Raw genomic sequence first — 23,469 nt, forward strand, 5'->3', positions numbered from 1 at the left:
TATCTTTACTAATAAAACCACATTTTGCTTCTGTAATTTTCATATTGAGTTATATAAATTCAATCATTATAATATTATGGATGAGTACCAGTCCTAAATATAAAGGTCAGAAAATTTTCTGACATTTAGTATGATTCAAAAATAATCACTCAAGTGTTAAAGCAGTATAAATATGTGTAGGTGTGGTGTGTGTGTGTTGTATGCACATATAGCAAGCTTTACAGTATCCATGGTTATAGAAGTTCACAATCAATTTTTGAGAAAAAGCAAAGTAGATAAAATCCATTTTGCTTTGTTGATTTTCTTGACTGTACTTTGTTACAAAATAATAACTCAAATAATAACTCAGGCTAGTGGGCTTAAGTATAGTTAATTTACATGTAGTTATTTTCCCTAAATTGTTTGGCTGAAAATTACTGATTAGGTTTTTTCTTTTGTGTTTCCACAAGTAATCATTATAGTTTTACAGCTCATTATTTTGAAAAATGACAAAGATGGGGGTGGTTTGTTTTTAGGAAGCTACATGGATAATAGACAGCTTTGAAAGAACTGGGTTATATAATGTACCTCCTGTGCTTTTTATGTGCTATTCCTTAGAACTTGAAGGTCTACACAAGAACATTTCATGCTATCCAGGTTTTCTTTTTAACAAGATCATCTTGTCTTTACCCACAACTTCACAGTACTTTCATAAAGATCATGATTGCAGAAAATAATCAGTATATATATTGTTGAAACCTGAGAACTCCTAGGTATTCTATACAGATTTATCCATAATTCAAAGAAGCAAAGACTTCTTTGCTTAAGATGCTTTTTGTAAATATTCAGTGGTGTTCTCTTAAGAGAGATTTCATTATTTTTCCAAGTGACATGGCATTTTCTAACATTAAAAAAGGTTAACTGAATTGTCTACTTTTAAAGGTAATGGAAAAACCCATTAAAACTAGACAGATCTCTGTACAGAAGAGTTACTATAGCAGGCCACAGGCTGCTTTCCTGAAAGGGTCTATCGCCTGCCATATGCTGATAAGAAGCTTCTCTAAATGATAAGGTAGTTTTGCCCTTGATTTCCTTCTGAAGACCTGGAATTTTGGTGCTTACTACGCAGAGGATGCCTATATGATCAATTGAATAGAACTTTTGGGTGATAAGTCTAATGAGTTTCCCTGGGCAAAACCACTGCCCTGCACACCTGTGACTGCATTTTTGCTGCTGTGGGGAGTTTCTCCATATTCCATAGATGCTTTTTTTTTCTTTCCTAATCTGGCTGTGTATATACCATTGCTGTGTCACTTTCAGAAACCTTAGCTGTATGTACAACAATATGTTGTGTTCCGGAACTGTTTTTACCAAATCACCAAAAAATGTGGGAAGTTTTGCACTTGAAATAAGCTCACATTCAAAAAAAAATCTCTTACAAACTTATATCAGAAGCTGTGAATTATTGATACACATAAATAAGCTCTAGATAGTGAAGATTTCCTCATGCTATCAGAATATTACTGTCATCAAGTACACCTGAGGTGCAAATTTATGATCCTGTACAGCATTTTCTAGTAGACCTCGTAGAATTATTCATTCTCAGTGACAGAAATTTAATTGGCACCATTTTTTCAGTTTTTAAGTATATTATGCAAAATTCAATAACAGCAGACACATTAAGAACAGACACATGACTATAATGGATAACATGGCTGGTCATTATAATGTAGTTTTATGACTAACTAAAAAAAGTAAGAGTAAAATCTTTGCTTTCATGATAATTAATGCATTTCTCCTCAGGAAGAAAATCACAATACATCTTTCTATATTTATCATATTAGGTTCAGATAAACCTTCTTCTAGGTTCATGCACAAGGAAGTACATCCTTTAAAAGTTCTTTTCCAGTAGTCTGTGATAGCAAACTCTTCCAGTGTTTTATGATTGAAAAAATAAAAATCCTTCAATATTGAACAACAGCTTAACTGGGTGTAGAATTCTGAGCTGAAAATAGTCTATGTGAAATGCAAATATTATTTTATTTTTTGGCATCTATTGTTGCTCTTAAGACATCTGCAGCTACTCTCATTTGTTGTAATTTGTCCTTAGTAACACCATGGCTTTTAAAATTGTTTTCTCATTATTCTTAATAACAGCAGTTTCACTATGATCTGTCTAGGTTATAATTTATCTTAATTAATCCCATTTAGCATTCATTGTGTTACACTGAAAGTATTATTTCTTTTATTCTGAAAATTCTTAAGCATTATTTCTTCAAATAGTCTTAACTACCCTGTTTTCTTCTTTTAGACATATGCTGGCACTTCTTAATTTATTGTCCATGCATTTTTCATACTTTTTTACCCTTTCTTATTTTTCTTAATGCTTTCTAGGTGATTTCATTCTACTGGTTTTTAATTTCCTGTTCTTTCTCTGATTTTATCCGTTCTTGTTTATCTTACATATAGAGTGATTATTTGACTGTATTTTACATTCCCAGAATATCTAGTTGGGACAGTCGTCTCTTCTGAATATCTACTGTCCTTGACTTTGTTTTTATTAGAAAATCTATTTTAAGGACTTTGATAAATTTCCCATAACTTACCTTTAGTGAAGAAAGAATCATCTGATTGTTCATTACCTTTAAAAAGTACTAATTTTCTTGAAGGGAAGGGTCTTCCTTAAAGGAAGTTACTTACTTCTTGCATTAATTCCTCCTTGTCTATGGGTTTTCTTGTCTCTCTCTTTGTCTTAAGATACTTTCAGCCTTTTAGTGGTGGTATGAGTTGGTGTCCTATCCATGAAGTTCAAGTGGAAGAGGCTTGGACAATGTTTCTGAGTACACACATGCCTTTGTACTTTGTTGATACTCAGAAATTCAGTTTTCTATAAGTTTTAGTCCTCATCTGTGGTTGTATCTTTAATTTTCTTACTCACAGGTGAGGAGCTCTGCTTGCCTTCCCAATTGGTTTCACCCAATGATTTAATCTTAGTTTCCAAACATGGTTGAGGTCCATTTGTTCTCTTCAACATTTTCTATTCTTCTTACTTGCTTTATTTATCTCCTTAGCATTTAGGATTATCTAAAGTACTTACATTTCCTTTCATAAAAATTATCTTCATTTTAATTTTATTTGAAAATTGCATGTGTGTGCACGCACACGCGCACACGCACACACACACACGACCTTTCACCTGCTGGTTCACTCCTCAAATGACTACAAAGCCAGGGCCAGACTAGGCCGAAGTCAGGAGCCTAGAACTACATCTGGTCTCCCACATGGGTGGCAGGAGCCCAGGTACTTGAGCTATCACCTGTCTCTCATGATGCACATTAACAGGAAGTTGGATCAAAAGTAGAGGAGCTGGCACTCAGACAAGATACTCTGATATGGGATGTGGGTGTCCAAAGTGGCAACTTAACCAGCATTTCAAATGCCCACCTTATAAAGTACTTACATTTTTTTGTTTATGGCTTGTACTTCCCTCTAAATATAAAGTCCCTTAAAGATGGGGAATTCTGTTTTATGCGCTATTTTGTTTTCTGCCTAGAACAGGGCCTAGCACAAAGAAGGTACTCAATAAATATTGGCTGGATGAATGAATGCTGAACAAATAATCAGCAACGAGTACAGCATATAATCTTAACCAGCTTATTTTCATAGACTGAAGAAGTCCTTGGGAGCAGGGGAGAAAGCGAGTATTTTTTCTCCAGTAATGCATGTACAGTGCATTGTTGAAAATTCTGTTCTTTGATAGGTTATTCCTTTTGGTAGATAAGAACATTTTCTTTTTATCCAATCTCCTTTATCATTACTTGCATTGAGATTATCTTAGTCCATCCAACAGTTTACATTTAAATTCAAGATACGTCAGTCAAAAGTACATTAAATATGTGTGAAAAATATCTATGCAAATAATTATATGATAAATTATGAAGGGATATGTTGAAATCATACTTCTATCCGTAAAAACAGAATGTGCTCAAATAAAAGGTCATTATGAAAGTATTGTTGATCCTTTTAACCATGATGATGCACGCAATAGTATTCTATTTGGCTATGAAAGATCCCCTTTTCAGAGGTCTGTATGAAAAGACCATTTGTCTTTCATTTTGTCCACAGATGTTATATTCAATCTCTAATCTCCCCTCTTTAGGAAGGGGAAGTGTGGGGGGAGGGTAATTTGGGTCATTCCTATCCTGAAATTTTCAAAAGCACTTATTTTAATTGTGGAAGAAAATGACAGTTTTTTTTGTGTTGCATTTTGAAAGCTCAGCTACTATTAAGTCCTTCTCAAGTTGCAAATTGCTATACTTACGGAAAAATTTGCAATCAAAATACTCTCTTGTTGCAATATAGTAACTTCCTCTTACTGTAGTTTTCTGCAAAGTTCCAAGATACCTTCAGTGACTAGTCAAACAAATAGCTTATTTTTTATATGTAAGGAAAGAAAGTGCTTAGCATTTGAAGCACTTGAGATAAATGATAGCTGCTTCCACACACTCAACTTTTAAGTAAAAAATAAAATCTTGTGAGAATTAAATATTTCACAAGGAAAACTATTTTCTTATATTCTAATTGTTTTATGTAGGCAGAAAAATGACTAAATATTAGCATGTGTGGTAAGATATGAATTGGGATAAATATTAGGTCAAGAAATCTTCCATTTACCAGAAAAAACAGCATGGAATTTAACAAGTTTACTATTGGTAGTGGCGGCCTTGTCCATTCTAGTACATAAAAGAAAAACTTAGAGCCGAGTGGGGTGACTAATGTGGGATTGCACACACACTAGTTCTTTCACTACAGTGGGACAAGTAGCTCAATATTCTGTCAGTAAAGTCAACCTTTACTTTTATGGACTGAAAATAACTCCACACTCACTGAAAATTAAGCATGCTTTAAAAAATATAAACAAATTGACAGTCAAATCAGAACAGAAATTCAAACACTTAGAGTGGACAGAGCCAATGTTTCATCCAAAGAATGTCACACATATCGGATTCTGAAGTTAAGAGTGATTGAACCATATGCAGGACCCCAAAAGGTGAACCATTCTTTTCCTGTGCAGTGATAAGGTATGAAGAAAGGGGTGATAAGCTGGTGAATACTTGGCAAGGCTAAGAAGAACCACTACACTTGGAAAACAGGAACTATCATCCTTAGATCATAATATCATTTTCCAAGGGCTTAATATGTGCCAGAGATGGCATTAGACACTTTATATATGTTATCAGTTGTAACCCCTTCAATAACTCTGTAAAATGCCTATCACCAATCCTATTTCAAGGGAGAGAAAACTGAGACACAGAATGCATAAACAGCTTTGTCAGAATCACACAGGTAGAGGAAGAGTCAAAATTCAAACCCAAATCATCAACCAGAAAACTCTGTGCTCCTAAAAGTACAAGTGCTGGTGCCTCCCAAGAAAGCATTTTGTAGTCATGGTGACAATGTGCGAGATAAGCAAAAGTGCTTCTGACATAAAGTCATTCACTTCTGAAAACTTCCCATGACATGTGATACAAGTGCATTGCTATGCAGAAGACAGGCTTCTATAAAACAGAAAGATATCAGTGTACATAACAGTTTTATATTAATGGAGATAATTCAAACCAGTAATATCATCATTCTCTAATTTCCATGCTTTGTCAACTTCATTTTTATTATTAAGTTATGTTGTTAATATAAACAATATAGGTTGGTGGATTAGAAAAGAACATTTTCAGGTTTTTTTTTTTTTTGCAACCACGTATAATATCTATCTGCACAAGAGGAAGGAGGAAGGCTCATGTTAACAACTTAATTTTGCAAAGAGATAGAAATGAAAGTCACAGAAAGGTTAAAAGTTTCAGTCAAGTTAGAAAAAGATGGGACTGCAACCACATTTTATTCCAAACCTATTAACAGTGTTAAATGAACCCAGTGCAACTAAAAAATCCTATATCAATACTGATGAGGAAATCATAGATCCAAATAAGGCATCTGCCTCTCTACTAATTCTTTACACAGGAGGAATCTTTTATAGTGGATACATTGTATTATGCATTTTTTCAATAATACACACCTGATTATTAGGTAATACCTTGAAATTACTTAGTTTACTTTCTCAAGGTATGATTTTTAATTACTATATTAGTTTCCATGAATGCAGAAATCATCTGCTTACTTCACCATTTTATACTCAGCTCCTAGTACAGTACCTGACATACAACTATTCAATGAAAGCATGAATCAAATAGTTACTGACTAAGTGGTTATGTAGGACACTTAGGGATGGGTCATACCATTTAGTTAGGTGTGGGTTATGAGTTATATACAATCTGTTGTTATATACAATCTTGTCCACTCACCTTCTAAACATATCTAGGGTCCAACTCCTTCTCATCACTTTCCACTTTAGCACCAAGATTTAAGCTATTCTCATTGCTCACTTGAACTGACAAGATTCCATCTTGTCTCCCTGCTTCCTCACTGATCCTTAGTCCCTTCAGTCTACTGTCAACACACCTGGTGGAATGATACACTTAGAATATTTACTTCTCAACAAGAATGGAATGGACAATACCAATGGAAAAACACTGTGGTAGGAGTCAGGAAACTTAAATTCTAGTTCTCCATAATCCAGTCCATATTTCAGCTCTATGACTATTGTCAAGTCATTGAACTACTTCTGACCTCAGTTTCCTCATCTGCAAGATCAGGGCTTTGGAATAGATATTCTTACAATGACTCATAGAGCACCAACTTTATACAGTCCTTACTTCACAATGAATTTTTAAAAAAACAGCTATTTGCCTTCAATGTAGATTTAATTATTAATACCTTGGAAATTATGTATATCTGTAATCATTATCAGTCTTTTAATACCATATGCTGGCCAGCGCTGTGGCTCAATAGGCTAATCCTCCACCTGTGGCGCCGGCACCCCGGGTTCTAGTCCCGGTTGGGGCACCGGATTCTGTCCCGGTTGCCCCTCTTCCAGTCCAGCTCTCTGCTATGGCCAGGGAAGGCAGTGGAGGATGGCCCAACTCCTTGGGCCCTGCACCTGCATGGGAGACCAGGAGAAGCACCTGGTTCCTGCTTTCGGATCAACGCAGTGCGCCAGCCACAGCAGCCATTGGAGGGTAAACCAACGGCAAAAGGAAGACCTTTCTCTCTCTCTCTCTCACTGTCCACTCTGCCTGTCAAAAAAAAATACCATATGCTAGCTTATTCACTGAACAGTAGTTTACAGTTAAGCTCTACCATGTAAAGAAATAATCTTATCACCAGCCATATTAGATATAGCTATTTTTGGTATCTGACTGATATGTACAATTAATATAAATTTTTCACTTGAGACAGAGGCAGAAGATTCTAATATGAGCAAAGCAGAATCAGGGCAACTTCTGTTTCTGATTCTTCTGTTTGACAGAAATGTTGACATCTGAGAATAACAGAAATCAGGGTAGGTATGACTGTCTTTTGTGAAAAAGAAATGCTTATGATGACAAGAAAAAAATGGAAAGAATTAAATTTACTACTTTCATGATACTGAGTAACATGCAAATAAAATTTTAAAAATAAATAAATAATATAAATAAAATCACTGCTAATAGAGAATGCACAAAACCCAAGAATCTCAAATGAAGCGTTATTATGGCAGGATGATTGTGTCAGCAAAGGTGAAACTCAATCATAATAAGTGAAACTATTTTCTGGCTATAGACTTTACGGTTTTATTTGGAAAAGAATTCAAAGTCAAAAAGAGCTTTCTCTGGTGACTTTCATTTTTAGGTTTGCTTCTTGAATATAATCTACATTTTTTTTCCATTACCGAATTCTTCCTCTGTCAGTATAATTTGTTCCCAGAATGCTAGCTTCTACCTAAATTTCTTTATGGCTAACATTATGTTTATGTCAAATTCTTATTCTGAGATTTTTGTGCTTATAAAACAGACAAGCTCCCCAAGGCAACACCCTTAAATGTTTCCAAATCTGCTAGTTTCAGTGGAATTTTCTTCATTTGGAGATTTTTTTCTTAATATAAATAGTTTTTAAAGAGAATATTGTATAGAAATATAAGATAAGCTCAAAAAGTTTCAAAGGTCACTATGAGATGGGCATTTGGCCTAGTGGTTAAGACACATGTGTCCCATATTTGCATGCTTGGGTTTGATACTCAGCTCTTGACTCCAGCTCGAAATGCAGATACTGGGAGATACCAGTGATAACTCAAGTAATTAAGTTCCTGTCATCCTTATGGGAGACTTGGATTGAGCTCCTGACATCAGTCTCCAGCCCAGTCCTAGCCCTTGCTGGCACGTGCAGAGTGCACTAGCAGTTGGGAACAGTCTCTCTCTGTTTCTCAGCTTCTCTGTCTCTCCCTCCCTCCCTTCAATACATACATACATACAGTCACTTTATGAAATTCATTTCTTATTAAAATAATTGAAACATAAATCATACTGTTCCTTCTATTCCATACTGAACACCATATAGTAAAATATGATTTTAAGACCCAAAAAGAAAAATGGGTATTATTTCAACAAAAGGAAAAAAAATAACATGATGGGAAGTTTCATTTTAACTTCTGTGTTTGCAACAAGAATCTAATCATAATTACGCTGTCAATTTAGAAAGCATTTCCCTAGTACTCTCTGGAGTGCTACACTCATCTTGTAAACAGGAAAACTGGGTAAGAGAAACATAAGCAATTTATGCAAACTCATGTATGAAAAATTAGATTTCTGGAAGGCCTGCTGTTTGCTGCCACTTCTTTAGTACTACTTGGCCTCAAATGCACCTACATTATGGTTTACTTGTTCTTAGTCTTCTGGTGAGGACGGTTTGGTAGTGTGGTTGGATGAATAACCTGTGCACTACCATAGTGCCAGATACTCTATTAGATACTTTACATACATTGATCATTTATGATAATAAAATGCAACTAAGTAATGGAAATTCTAGCTAAGACAACAGTCTAGGTACATAGTCTTCTGATAGTTTTCTTCAGAGTATGTTAAGAAACTCTTTAAAGACTTGTCTAAAATTTTATTAACTAGAAACCTCTTTAGGTATATTAGATATTTTATCCTAATTAATACTTACATTAACCATCTTTTGATTGAAAATATATGAAAGATAATTTTTTTTATAGTTTCCAATACATACCTCAGAAAATTATTGAGTAGTTTATAGGGGTGATACTTTCATAGAGATGGGTTACACTGAAGTCCATTCCAGGTTTATGATAATTAAAAATTTCACTTAACTGTGGAACTTCATACATGCTGTTGCTAAAGAAATTTTCAAAGCAAGTTTTCCCTGGTATGTCTTGACAATGGCTATAGAGAAGGAAATCTCAGCATACAGTTTCCTACTGCAACTTAGCTACACTGGAAGCAGTCTTATACCCTGAAGGTAGGTATTGGGTGTTAGTCACTACTGAAACGCAAACATATTGTCATTTTTCTGCTGGCTTGTTTTGCTGGGGAGGGGGGTATTCAGTAGTCAGGCCTGCAACTCATCCATATACCATTGGACCTCTTCTCTAGCTCCTCTGGGTATTGGACCAGGAGCCTTTGAGTCTCCTTGGTGAAGGACACCAACTTCACTGCCGATGATGGAGGCAATGTTCTGGTTTGTGCTCATACATTCCAGTTTGTTTTGTTTTTTCTCACTTTATGTCCAGATTTTCTTCCCAATTGCTGGGTCCCAACTGAGGTAGCTTTGCCAGCTCCTTAACTGAGTAAGATCTAGTCCTTTATTTCGTAGTGATGCTGCTTTCCCAACTGAATGTTAATTGATACTCATTAATGTCCCAGGGAGGATGTGTGTGTGTGTGTGTATTTTAGTCCTAGAAGGCTTCCTGATTTGCTCATCAGGATGTAAATTCCCTTACATGAAAAGGAACTGATTTTTTTTACAAAGAATAGTTACTACGTACCCAGAAGAGTAGAAAGAACTTGATATATATGTTACTGGATTCTGAAAAAAGGGTGGGGTGTTATCATCTTCTTATTGATGAGAATAAGATATTCAAAAATATGTCAGCTTCACAAAGCTGACTTAAAGCTTATTTTTTTATAGTATGGCCATATAAATTTTAGGAAACACAATCCTTTTAATGTTGAACACTTACTGGAAAGCTGTAGACACAAGAACCATTGACTCTTGGAGAAACTCCAGATTTATGATAGTAAAGAAACTATAGGAAGACAACTTATTCTCCAGGCAGTATACTATGGAAGTATACTACTGCAGTGAAGTTTGTATAAATTTATCTAAATCAGTTGCATATGAAGAATAGGGGTTGGAACACTGATCTATTTGTCAGAATTCCTGACTGTTTGGGATTCAGATCTATTAGAGATCCCGTTCCTGGCCTGCTCTGTTATTTACAGAAATGTTAAGAGTCTGATTTAGCAATATTACTTACAAAGGAGACTCTAGGTTTTGAGCTAAGCAGTTTGGTTCACTGCCAATTGCTGTCTGTCCAAGCTAATAAAATGTTCATACAAATTGCAAACAGTTTAACATTGTTCTTGATAAATCTACCTTCAAGAAATTAATATATAACATTAGTCAATAATTGTACCTTAATATAGCTTAAGAAAAATACTTTGGATAATATTTGGGTATGTACAACAAGTCATTACACCTACAGTTTTGTGGAAGAAGACAGTGTAATCATCAAGGGGATAACATATTTTGGGAGCTGAGTGAAAAAAATAATATAGTACAAGTTATGGCCTTTTAATCAGAATAGAGTTATAGGGATAAGGTAATTTTACATGGAGTTTTATTAAACTTGAAGTCCTTGATTAAATGAGTCATGGTGGCAAGATAATGTGAGTAAGGGGATTATGGGAGCAAAAAAGGTCTACTGCTTACAAAATTGGAGGAAGTTTTTGGAGGCTACAAATTTAGAAGACATAAGTCTACAAAATGAAAGAATATGAAGCTTTTTAAAAGTTGTATGATGGGGGCCAGCACTGTGGTGTAGTGGGTAAAGCTGCTGCCTGTGGTGCCGGCATCCCATATGGGCGCCGGTTCCAGTTCCAGCTGCTCCAATTCCAATCCAGCTCTCTGCTATGGCCTGGGAAGGCAGTGGAAGATGGCACAAGTCCTTGGGCCCCTGCACCCACATGGGAGACCAGGAAGAAGCTCCTGGCTCCTGCCTTTGGATCAGTGCAGCTCCAGCCGTTGCGGCCAACTGGGGAGTGAACCATCAGATGGAAGACCTCTCTCTCTCGCTGCCTCTCCTTCTCTCTCGATGTAACTCTGACTTCCAAATAAAATAAATAATTCTTTAAAAAAATAGAGTTGTATGATGAAAGCTACTAAAGGCAGATACGTACTCAAATAGTTTGTAATTTTTGACCTTAGCAACCAAGCCAAGGACTTTTCATTGGAATTTACGTTTTATATATATATATATATATTTTTTTTTTTTTTAGTTTTTTTTTTTTGACAGGCAGAGTGGACAGTGAGAGAGAGAGACAGAGAGAAAGGTCTTCCTTTGCCGTTGGTTCACCCTCCAATGGCCGCCGCGGTAGCGCGCTGCGGCCGGCGCACCGCGCTGATCCGATGGCAGGAGCCAGGTGCTTCTCCTGGTCTCCCATGGGGTGCAGGGCCCAAGCACTTGGGCCATCCTCCACTGCACTCCCGGGCCACAGCAGAGAGCTGGCCTGGAAGAGGGGCAACCGGGACAGGATCGGTGCCCCGACCGGGACTAGAACCCGGTGTGCCGGCGCCGCAAGGCGGAGGATTAGCCTGTTGAGCCACGGCGCCGGCCACGTTTTATATTTTCTAAAGGTAACAAGGAATTTATAAGAAGATTTAAATTTAATAAATATAAACTTAGATTCCTAATTCAATTCTTCTCTGTCCTGTTTTGCATGATGCTTCAATAACCAAGCCAGATTTTGTGTTTTGCTCCCTGGCAGTCATTACCTAATGAGAAACTAGCAAAATGACACCTACATTTGTTCAAACATGAAACCAAAAGGATTGGTTTAACAATATTCTGGTTTATTCAGCGTGAGCAGAAATTTCCTTCATGGGTGCATGAGTGAATCTTTCTGTTTGCTTACTGCTCAATTTTAAGCGAAAAATTGCTGAAACAAAAAATTTCTGAATGCTTAAACCATATATTCTAATTAATAAAATTTATAAATTTAATCAGTCTCTTAGGAATTCCATTAAATCACTAGTCTTACACATCATGTCTTCTACAGGTTTCTAACATGGTAAAAATCACTACAGAACAGAAAAATAAAAGCAAAATGTGTTACTGCTACACTTAATCAATATGCAAGTATTAGTACTGTGGCTCTGGTTCTTATTTTAATGTCTATATCTATATTTTAGAAGACTTTTAATAGTTAACTATAATTTTTTGTATTTTAGGCATGGAAAGCCAAGACACCATGGAAAAGAAAAAAAAGAAGAAGACCTAAATGAAAGATCTCTGCGAGTGAGATCCCAGTGGAAAGAACATTTAAATTTAACTGAAAAGTGATCCCTGTTAAATATAAGAGTGGGAATAAGAGAGGGAGGAGATGTACAATTTGGGACATGCTCAATCAGACTTGCCGCAAATGATGGAGTTAGAAAAGTGCCAGGGGATTCTAATACAATTCCATCAAGGTGGCATGTACCAATGCCAACTCACTAGTCCAAGTGATCAGTTTCAGTTCACAATTGATCATAATGATAGGATTAAGATTCAAAGGGATCACATAAACAAGACTAGTGTTTGAAAATACTAACTGATAGAACAAAAAAGGGAGAGAAGGATCCAACATGGGAAGCGGGAGACACAGCAGACTCATAGAATGGCAGATGTCCTAAATAACACTCTGGCCTCAGAATCAGCCCTTAAGGCATTCGGATCTGGCTGAAGAGCCCATGAGAGTATTGTAGGCATGGAAAGCCAAGACACCATGGAAAAGAAAAAAAAGAAGACCTAAATGAAAGATCTCTGTGAGTGAGATCCCAGTGGAAAGAATGGGGCCATCAAAGAAGGAGGTACCTTTCTCTGAAGGGAGGAGAGAACTTCCACTTTGACTATGACCCTATCGGAATAAGATCAAAGTCTGCGAACCCTAAAGGCTTCCATAGCCTTAGCAACTCATGACTAGAGCCTAGGGAGATTGCTGACGCCATAAACAAGAGTGTCAAATTGTTAAGTCAACAACAGGAGTCACTGTGTACTTACATCTCATGTGGGATCTGTCATTAATGTGTTGTCTAATGTGAAGTGATGCTATAACTAGTACTAAAACGGTATTTTTACACTTTGTGTCTCTGGGTGCAAACTGATGAAATCTTTACTTAGTATATACTGAATCGATCTTTTGCATATAAAGATAATTGAAAATGAAAAAAAAAGAAACCTGGTGTTAAATTGGAAATTGCATAGAAAATTAATTAGTTTTTTAAAAAAATCATGTAGGATCTCTGTCTTTAATGTGCTGTACACTCTTATTTAATGCTATAACTAGTACTCCAACAGTATTTTTTCACTTTGTGTTGCTATTTGGGGCAAACTGTTGAAATCTTAATATATACTGAACTGATCTTCTGTATATAAAGAGAATTGAAAATGAATCTTGATGTGAATGGAAGGGGAGAGGGAGCGGGAAAGGGGAGGGTTGCGGGTGGGAGGGAAGTTATGGGGGGGAAGCCATTGTAATCCATAAGCTGTACTTTGGAAATTTATATTCATTAAATAAAAGTTAAAAAAATAGTTAACTATAATTTTTTGATAGTTGGGGAGCTATTTGGATTATATACTTTATCATGGGTGAGGTTTGGTAGTTTGTAGATTTTGAGGAATTAGTCCATTTCATCTAAACAGATAAATTAGTGTATACAGAGTTGCTCATAGTATTTCTTTGTTGTTCTTAAAAATTTTTATTTAATTTATTTGATAGGGAGAGAGGGAGACAGGGAGAGAGAGCGAGCTAGTTCCTATCCTCTGGTTTACTCCTGCAATGGCTAGGGTTAGGAACTCAACCCAATGTTGCTACCTCCCAAGGTGTGCATTATCAGGAAGCTGGAAATGGAGTAAGAAAACTGTGATATGGGATATGGGCATCTTGACCTCTAGGCCAAACACCCACCCCTTATTGTTAGTCTTTTATTGCCTATAAGGCTTGTATTGACATCCCTCTTTCATTCCTGATACTGATGATTTAAGTTTTCTTTTTTCTCCTTTATCAGTCTTGCCAGAGGTTCATCATTTTTTTTTATTTTTCAAAAAGTTCACAGCTTTTGGATTGAGTGATTTTCCCTATTGCTTTTTTTGGTTTCAATTTCTCTGATTCGCTCTTTATTAAGTCTATTGATTGTGTTTTTGTTATTTTGCCACTTGCTTCAGGTGAGAATTGAGACTAATGCCACCTTTATCCTTTTCTGATATGAGCATTCAGTGTTACAAATTTTCCTCTACGCATATAATGTATTTTCACTTTCATTCAGTGCAGCATTCCAGGAGACATTCTCTTTTATCTATGGACTAAACATTCTTTGGGTGGACATTTAGCCTAGTGGTCAAGGTGCCTACATTCCAAATTGGAGTGCCTGGGTTTGAAAATCATCTTTGGCTTCCGACTCTGGCTTCCTGCTGATACATATCCTGAGAAGCAATGGTGATGATTCAAGTAATTGGGTTCCTGCCACCCATACAGGAGATCTGGATTGAGTTTCTGGCTCCTGGCTTGGGCCTTGGCCCAGATCTGACCATCTCAGGCATTTGGGAGTTAACCAGTGGATGGGATCTCGACCTCTCTCTCAAATACATAAAATTTAAAATTTTACAAAGGGTTAGGCTTTTGGTGTAGCTGTTAAGACACTGCTTTAGGCATCTGCATCCCATATTAGAATGCCTAAGTTCAAATCTCAGCTCTACTCCCAATTCCAGCTTCCTGTTACTATGTACCGTGGGAGGTAGCAGGTAATACCTCAAGTGGTTGGATCTCTACCACCCATATTGGAGACCTAGATTGAATTCTTGCTCCTAGTCCAGGATATTAATGGCATTTGGGGGAGTGAACAACTGGATCGGAGCGTTCTCTCTCTCTTTCTTGTTCTCTCTCTCATAAAATAAAATAAAAAAATAAATAAACGAAAAAAATGTTAAAGAAGTATGTTCTGTTCCAAAATTTCCAAGTGGTTGAAAATATACATGTTATCTTTTTGTGGTAAATAGGAGAATGGGGAGAATGTTACTGATAATTTGTTTTTTTAAAAGATAAAGAATAATCCTTCCTAAGTATGCAAGCAAAAAGAAACCATTACTATAAGTGGGTCAGGAAATACAAGTGACTTTTCTTCCAAGAGTTCTTATAGATAAATAAGTATTTTTAAAAACTGCTTTATATTTTTAAACAATCAAAGCTACAATTTCTCTTCTTCCTCTTTTTTTCTAACCGTATATCTATATCTAAGGCATATATCTAAGGATTTTGACGCCTTTAGATTCTGGCCCCCTAGGACAGATCAACAGATCCCTTGGTTATCGTTATCCTTTGCCCCTACTTTCCAATGGAAAAAATAACCAAGTGATACCAATAGAATATTACTCTATAAGTATTATTAGGTACAGAAAATCCACAGCATCATTTTATGCATTATCATTATGCAACTATGGATAAACAGAATCACAGCACACTAAGGGATAAAGCAAGCTATGCACAACAAAAAAATGATAATGATGAAGTCTAAAAATAACTTATGAAAAGAACAGCACCCAAAAACTACAGGTAACTTAAAAAAAATCCTGACAATGTATGAATACAGCATTCCTCTTAAAAGCCACAGGAAATACCAACTATCTATAGTGTTTGTGCAATAAGAACATGGTCATGGTATGGTCATGGTTGTATAGATACTAGGCTTATTGTAAAAATACTGAACTAGAATCATCAAACAACTCTCCTAATGCATTACTTTATGATTATTCAACTTATAGGCTTTTATGGGGAGAAATTGGTTATTTTTAAAAAATTTATTTATTTATTTGAGAGGCAGAGTTACAGACAAAAAGAGGGAGAGACAAACAGAGTGTGTGATCTCCATCCACTGGCTCACTCCCGAAATGGCTGCAATGGCTGGAACTGGGCCGAACTGAAGCCAGGAACCAGAAGCTTCTTCTGGGTCTCACACATGGGTGCAGGAGCCCAAGCACTTGGGCCATTTTCCACTGTTTTCCCAGGCTGTTAGCAGGGAGCTGAATAGGAAGTGGAAAAGCCAGGACTCAAACTGGCACCCACATGGGATGCTGGTGCTGCAGGCAGAGGTTTAATCTACTATACCACAGCACCAGCCCCAGAAATTGATTATTAGAAGTAACTGTTAGCTCAGACAAATTCTTTGTCACTAAAATGTTCTGCCATGTTATTTTAGTTATTTTGATATGAAAACAATGCAGCTAAGTAAGTCATTAGACACTGACTTTTATAACTGTATATAAGTTTACACGTGGTTGACACTACTCAAATTGTTGTTTCTATTAAGTTATAATTGTTTTCAAGGGGAAAAACATTGCAAATGTTCAAATTCCAGGTCTAGCACATTACTACTTATTTAATCCACGTGCCTCAGCCTCCTTATCTGTAAAACAGAGGTAATACCAGCACCTTTCTCCTAGGGCTGTCATGAGGATTAAATGAGTTAATATTTGTAAAGTACTTAGAATAGTGTCTGTTTCATAATGCTTATTTCCTGGTCAAATTTTTTTTAAAAAATAAAATGGTTTTTAACAGCTCACCACCACCCATCCTCACTCCATCAAAAAAAAAAAAAAACCTACACAAATTGGACAGAATGACCAGATGTACTTATTGGAAATAGAACTAAGTGTTGCAGCTATATCCTAAAAAAACTAAGACAAGGCACACAAATGTTGGAATACTATGAAAAGAATTATACAGATTTTTGAACACCTACTCAAAATCTGTTTTTAATAAACCATCTAAAAATCACATTATTTAGTTTACAAAAGGATACCTGCATCTGCCTGGATCCATAATCAAATTTTACTTGTTCTGGCATCTCAACATATAGTCTTAAAATAAAAGAGTTAGTTTATAGACTTACACTGACAGGAAAGTAAATTGCAATATGCATATCATGTAAGGGAAAAAAGTCCTACAAATTCAGAGATTAAGAACAATGCTGGGGCTGCGCTGTGGCAGCAGATAAAGCTGCTGCCTGCACTGCCAGCATCCCATATGGGTGCCGGTTCGAGTCCCAGCTGCTCCACTTCCAATCCCGCTCTCTGCTATGGCCTGGGAAAGCAGTAGAAAAACACCCAAGTCTTTGGTCCCCTGACCATGTGGGAGAACCAGAAGAAGCTCCTGGCTCCGGATCGGCGCAGCTCCGGACACTGAAGCCAACTGGGGAGTGAACTAGTGGATGAAAGACCTCTCTCTCTACCTTCTTTCTCTTTCTGTGTAACTCTTTCAATTAAATAAATCTTTTTTTTTTTAAAAAAAGAATAATGCTATAGGGGCCGGCTCTGTGGCGTAGTAGGTAAAGCCTCTGTCTGTAGCGCCAGCATCCCATATGGGTGCCGGTTTGAGTCCCAGCTTCCCCACTTCTGATCCAGCTCCCTGCGAATTGCCTGGAAAAGCAGGGGAAGATGGTCCAAGTGCTTGGCCCCCTGCACCCATATGGGAGACCTGGATGAAGCTCCTGGTTCCTGGCTTTGGATCAGCCCAGCTCCGGTCATTGCAACCATTTGGGAAGTGAACCAGCAGATGGAAGACTCTGACTCTCTCTCTCTCTCTCTCTCTCTCTCTCTCTCTCTCTCTCTAACTCTGCCTTTCAGATAGTTAAATAAGTCCTTAAAAACAAACAAAAAAGAACAATGCTACAAATCTTTTCCAAACACTTTTCTTACTACCTTTAAATTTTACACATACATGCATATAGGAAGGCACACACATGTACACAAAGACACTGTTGTCTGCCTTTTCCTCATGTGCTCTTAGGTCAGATGAGGGATTTGGCAGCAACAGCTTCCTCTTGATATGGCCAGTAGTCAGAGGCAAAGGCTTGGGAGTATGTAACAGGTGAGAGGGGTATGTAACAGGTGAGAGGGGGCAACAGAGAATGAGGCAGCTAGGAGTACTTCTGACACTCCAATCCAAATAAAGAAAAAAGATGTTTCTAAAGTTTAGTTTTATGATAGAGCTATAGAATAAATAATAAGAAGTTTATTCAGAGATACAACTGAAATATAAGTTATTAAATCTTTTACATCTTCTTTACCTATCAGGTGGGGAACTATTTTCACTGTTTTCCTACCAATGCCCATTTCTATGTTTATAACTTAATTTGAGGGACATACAAAATTATTAACCTAAAAATTATTATATTAAAAATTCAATACATATATTGAATTTTAAGTCCTACCTGTGATTGTCTTGGCAGGACCAGACCAAATGATTTCATGTGGGTGGGACATTTTCCAACCTCGTCCCAGCCAGTACACCTTCTACAGTAGTGATAGACTAAAAGTTTTTGACACTCTAAGCATTGAGTACAACTGTTCAAATTACAACTTACGAACGTGTAGTCTATGTCTATCAGGGGCTTTAAATAAGATGGTATAGTTCTATCGGAACAACACATTCCCTTTAGCCAAAACTGATTTCTCTGGCTAACAAGATTCTCCGCATCCGCTTGGCCACTGTCTTAGTTTCTCATCATTCATCTAGGCTGGATTTAACAGCTCTGCATTTGATCTCCCAATTGATGCTCAGTACTATAGATATCTAATGGGCTGATTGGAACGATATAGATCCTTAGCTCAAAATTCTTCAATAGTTGTTCATTACTAAAGCAAGAAAGAGCCTAAGCATTTTACCATAAAATCCTTGATCTAACCTCTGCCTATTTCTCCATGCCTATCTACTGCCTCTTCCTCATGATTTCTCTCCAGCAATTCTGAGCCACATGAAGTCCCTGGAACATACCATATTCTCCCACCTTTGTGGTACATCTTCATATGTCTTCCTGCTAAAAACATTGCTACTCATCTTTCACTCTGCACTCAACTGCTCCATATACTGCAGCCTTTCATTATTTCCTCTGAAGACGAAGGCCCTCCATCTCTCAGGGTTTTCCTACACTTTCTGTATCCATCCATTATAACAAATAAATTATACTGGGAATCTTAGTGTGTCTTTTTCCTCATATAATAGTAGGTTATGTCTGCCCAGTTTTACTTCTAGCACCATGCTAGCTCCATGGCTAATATGTAGTAGATGCTCATTTTTAAAAGGAATTGCTTATTTCACTAAGCACAGTGGTCTCTAGTTGCATCTATTTTGTGTTTTCCCTCATTTGTGGTAACTAATATTCAGAGTCCAAAAAATGCAATGTACGTGAGTGAAATCAACATTCTGAGATTTGATTATTATTTATAACCCTTGTCTATAGCTTGAGGTACAATAGTTTTTCTTCTTACTACTTGCTGAACTCTTTATTTAATGGAGGGTTAAGCTTGTGATTATAAAGAAAGTTCAGGGATCCGGTGCTGTGGCACAGCAGGTTAAAGCCCTGGCCTGAAGCACCGGCATCCTATATGAGTGATGGTTCTAGTTCTGGCTGCTCCTCTTCTGATCCAGCTCTGCTATGGCCTGGGATAGTAGTAGAAGATGGCCCAAGTCCTTGGGCCCCTGTACCCACATGGGAGACCCAGAAGAAGCTCCTGGCTCTGGCTTTGGATTGGCACAACTATGGCCATTGTGGCCATCTGGGGAGTGAACCAGCGGATGGAAGACCTCTCTCTCTGTCTCTACCACTCTGTGTAACTCTGTCTTTTAAATAAACAAAATAAATCTAAAAAATAATAATAAAGAAAACTCAACATATGTCGTTGCAAAAATTAAAAGAAAAATAAGAAAAGGAAGAGGGAGGGTGGGAGTGAAATAGTGAGGATATGGTGGGAAGTATCATTATGCTCTTAAAACTGTATATATGAAATATATGAAATTTGTTCCCTTTATACAAATACAAATTTAATAATAAAAAAATCATGAATTCTATCTCAAATGCTGAATTTTACAGCTATCCATTTACTGTGCATTATCACATTGATGACTAACCAGCTAATTATCATCTTCCATCAATTTTATGCATATTAAGCTATCTAATTAAAATCTAACTTGCTATAACATATGAACTCATTGACATATGAATTGAAGAACAGATGAATAATCCATCAGTTTTTAAAAGGACACAAACTCTAAAGTTAGGATCTCTTGTAAAAAAATCAGGCAATAGTATAAAAGTAATTTGAATTTACCTGAAAGGTTCATTTATCAGCCTTCCAACAAAAGTTGCACCAAAGGATTTTTAAAATTTTACTTACATGGTATAGTGTGGTCTCTGGCACAGGTGTGCCCATGATGTCTTGTCTCAGTGCATCCATTTGCAAACTAGGTAGCAATGAATAGTGAGTTGGGCTATTACTCTTATCACCCTTCTTTTTTGACTTCTTCCCTGTGTCTTTTTTGCTGTTTCTCTGAAACATGTACTCTTCTTGAGCAATTTTTTCATTGCTCATATATCGAAGTAGAGAGTTTTCTATATAAAAAGAGATAAATACACCAATGTAAATATGTGAATCTCTCAAACATATTACTGTTTTCCAATGGTGCTATAAGATTTAATTTCAGAATTTTAACTTGATTTAATTTATAAATCTGTAGGGAAAATACAGATCTTAATTATTTGAGATCACAGGACAATAAGAAATAGAGAGCCTACAGATTATTTTGACAAGTTTTACCTCTGAACCAACTACATAAGAATCCCCTGAGGAACTTGAATTCAGAAGTTCTGAGTGTGTGACTCATAAAGTTTGTAGAAAGAATGGTGAGCATTTGGCCTAGAGATTAAGATGCTGGGTAAGATGCCTACATCTCATAAAGGAGTACCTGCGTTTAAGTTCCAGCTCTGGCTCCCAATTTCAGTTTTGTGCTAATTCAGACTCTGAGAGGCACCAGGAATGGCTTAAGTAGTTGGGTTCTTGCCACCCACATGAGAAACCTTGATGGAGTTTGCTGCTCCCAGCTTTGGTCTGGCCCAGACTCAGCCATTTTAGGCATTTGGTGAGTGAACCAGCAGATGGAAACTGTGTCTCTGTGCCTCTCAATAATAAAAAATGTAAAAAGATCCCCGAGGAGAATTCTGCTAAAGCTTGATGACCAACATGCTAGGTAGCACCCTTGAAAAAGTTTTAGTCCACATTATGAACCAACAGTTAGGAAAATTAGTTCATAAAATCTATGCTTAAATCAATAGTCAACATTTAGTACTTCATATGGCATTCCCCCACCCAAGATGTCACTATATTATGAAGTCCCAAAAGAGTCAGAGATGGTATATGATAAACATTTATTTGATTTTCTTGATCTAGTATATAAAACAAATGAGATTAGAAACTGAAGCTTGGAAAATGGAATGAACACACAGATGTAAAGGAATCTGTCAATATTTCTGTATTTATCAACATTCTCAGAAATGCTCACTCCATAAAACATGTGTTGAGAAGATTAATGAAGCAAATTTTCATGTTTGCTTATCTATGTGGTTATGAATTTGTGTAGTAATAAAATTAGTTCTGCATAATGGTTAGAAATAAGAAGCAAATGGGTCAAAGATATCATGAAGGAATCTTAGCTTAGGTTCTATGAACACCTTTTTTTGTTTTGATTTGTTTTATTTTTCATCTATAAACTTATTGCCCTGTATTTCGAAAGTATAAAAAGTAGGATGACTCACTGTGCCCTCCATATGCACACTTGCTCAATCTCTTTGAGTAGTAAGATTTCTAGTTGCTTTCTTTACTGCTCACTTTAATAGCAGGATAAGTGAACATAAAAACTTACTTTTAGTAGATACTTCAAGAGTAGCCCACCCCTACATAAGAAGATAACCCTGAACAACAAACAGAACAGAAAAAAAGCAAAGCTGTTTTCTTCCCCATTTATATATAGTTTTCATTAGAGTTACTGGCCCAGTTGCGGTTCGCTTTTACCCATGTGCATTAATGTTCATTTGAGATGTATCAATACAAAAGTAGTGAAGTTGCACTGTGGACCAATGGGAACTGATCACAAACTGTTCCTATTCAGTGCACTTCAGTCTTTTATGCAGTTTCACACTTCTGACCTTGTTTTACCAATATTAAATTTCAAGTAACAATCAGATAATCATTTTTCACATTGCATTTATCTACCCTGAATCCCTTAAAAGGCATTCAGAGAAGATACCAACATAGTCAAACATTAGTCTGACTTGGTTTGGTTATACAATAAAGTCAATGATAGAATAAGTTATCTACTGAAGCCATATAATCTTATTTAAAAAAAAAAACAATTAAATTTGCTTGTTCAAACAACCCTGCCTACACTGAAATTCTAGAACACTTACCTCTTCTACTATCTCTCTTCATCTTATTTGGATCTTCATAGTCCCCCACCCAATTATATTCCACTGGCATAGATATAGGTCGTAGCTTGCCTAAACACAGAGAACAAAGTTCACATCACATTGTTTTTCTTCCCCAAGTCTGCTCAAACTTATACTGGTTTTTAGCTAGAGTCTACAAAACACACTTACTCTTATGCAACATTATGGTTGGCATTTGTGTGGATGAAGAAGAAAATGTGTGTTTTGAGCCAGAAGGTGAAACTGCCTGTGGCAACTGGCCAGGTGTTAATATAATGTTAAGGTGCTTGGTTATGTCTAACGAAGAATAGTCCTAGTTTCCTCTCTTAGGAACCCAAGATTTTATAAGTATGATTCTTTACAGACAGGATCCTGATTTCAGTGATTCTACTTCATTTTCAGTAACTTCATCTCTGTCTTATTCTCCCATGCCCAATCATTTATACTTTGATAGGCAGCCTCCAAGATGGTGGTGACCCCTTGTGTTTAACCTATCAGGATATCAACCTACTGTTTTATCTTGTAATACTACAGTATAACATCTTATTTACTGTTTCCTAACTCCTACCACGATACTTTAAATTACTACCATGCCTCAGCAATATGGCTAGATTATCTTTCATGGCCTATAGTTGGGTCTACCCTAAGTATCACTTTTGCCACAGTGAGCATGTCTAGTTTACACATCCAAGAAATCACTCATTTGGCCTGCCTCATTTTTCTCTGGGTTTGTATTCTTACTAAATAGTAGTTTTTTATTTTAGCAAGGAGAACTCATGGCAGACTTCAAATATAACTTTTTGGTTAGGCTGTATTGGATTTCTTTGTTCAACTTGAAATTCCAGAAGCATTAAACAGCCAGAGAAAATCATTCAAAAGTCTTAAAGAGGATACCACAAAGTGTGGCATGAGATAGTTGCTAAAGAAATTTTGAATGAATGAAAAGCAGAGATTCACACAAAACTGGATCATAAAAATCATTATGATTATGGTAATCATGATAATAGTATAAACACATAGATTATTTAC

General features: G+C 36.5%; 1 protein-coding gene across 6 annotated transcripts in view; it reads right to left on the minus strand.

The window, feature by feature from the left end:
• CNKSR2 (connector enhancer of kinase suppressor of Ras 2) overlaps window positions 1-23,469 on the minus strand; it is a 316,326-nt gene that overhangs the window by 68,816 nt on the left and 224,041 nt on the right. For 4 of the 6 annotated variants that reach the window (XM_062183974.1, XM_062183971.1, XM_062183977.1 and 1 more), the window contains 2 exons: window positions 22,423-22,512; window positions 20,357-20,571 (listed from right to left, as the gene is read on the minus strand). In XM_062183974.1, the coding sequence (XP_062039958.1) occupies window positions 20,357-20,571; window positions 22,423-22,512 (305 nt within the window). The remainder of the gene's footprint in view (window positions 1-20,356; window positions 20,572-22,422; window positions 22,513-23,469) is intronic. The other 2 variants (XM_062183975.1, XM_062183973.1) reach the window with 1 other exon arrangement.

The sequence above is a fragment of the Lepus europaeus genome, chromosome X, assembly GCF_033115175.1.
Source record: "Lepus europaeus isolate LE1 chromosome X, mLepTim1.pri, whole genome shotgun sequence".
NCBI lineage: Eukaryota > Metazoa > Chordata > Mammalia > Lagomorpha > Leporidae > Lepus > Lepus europaeus.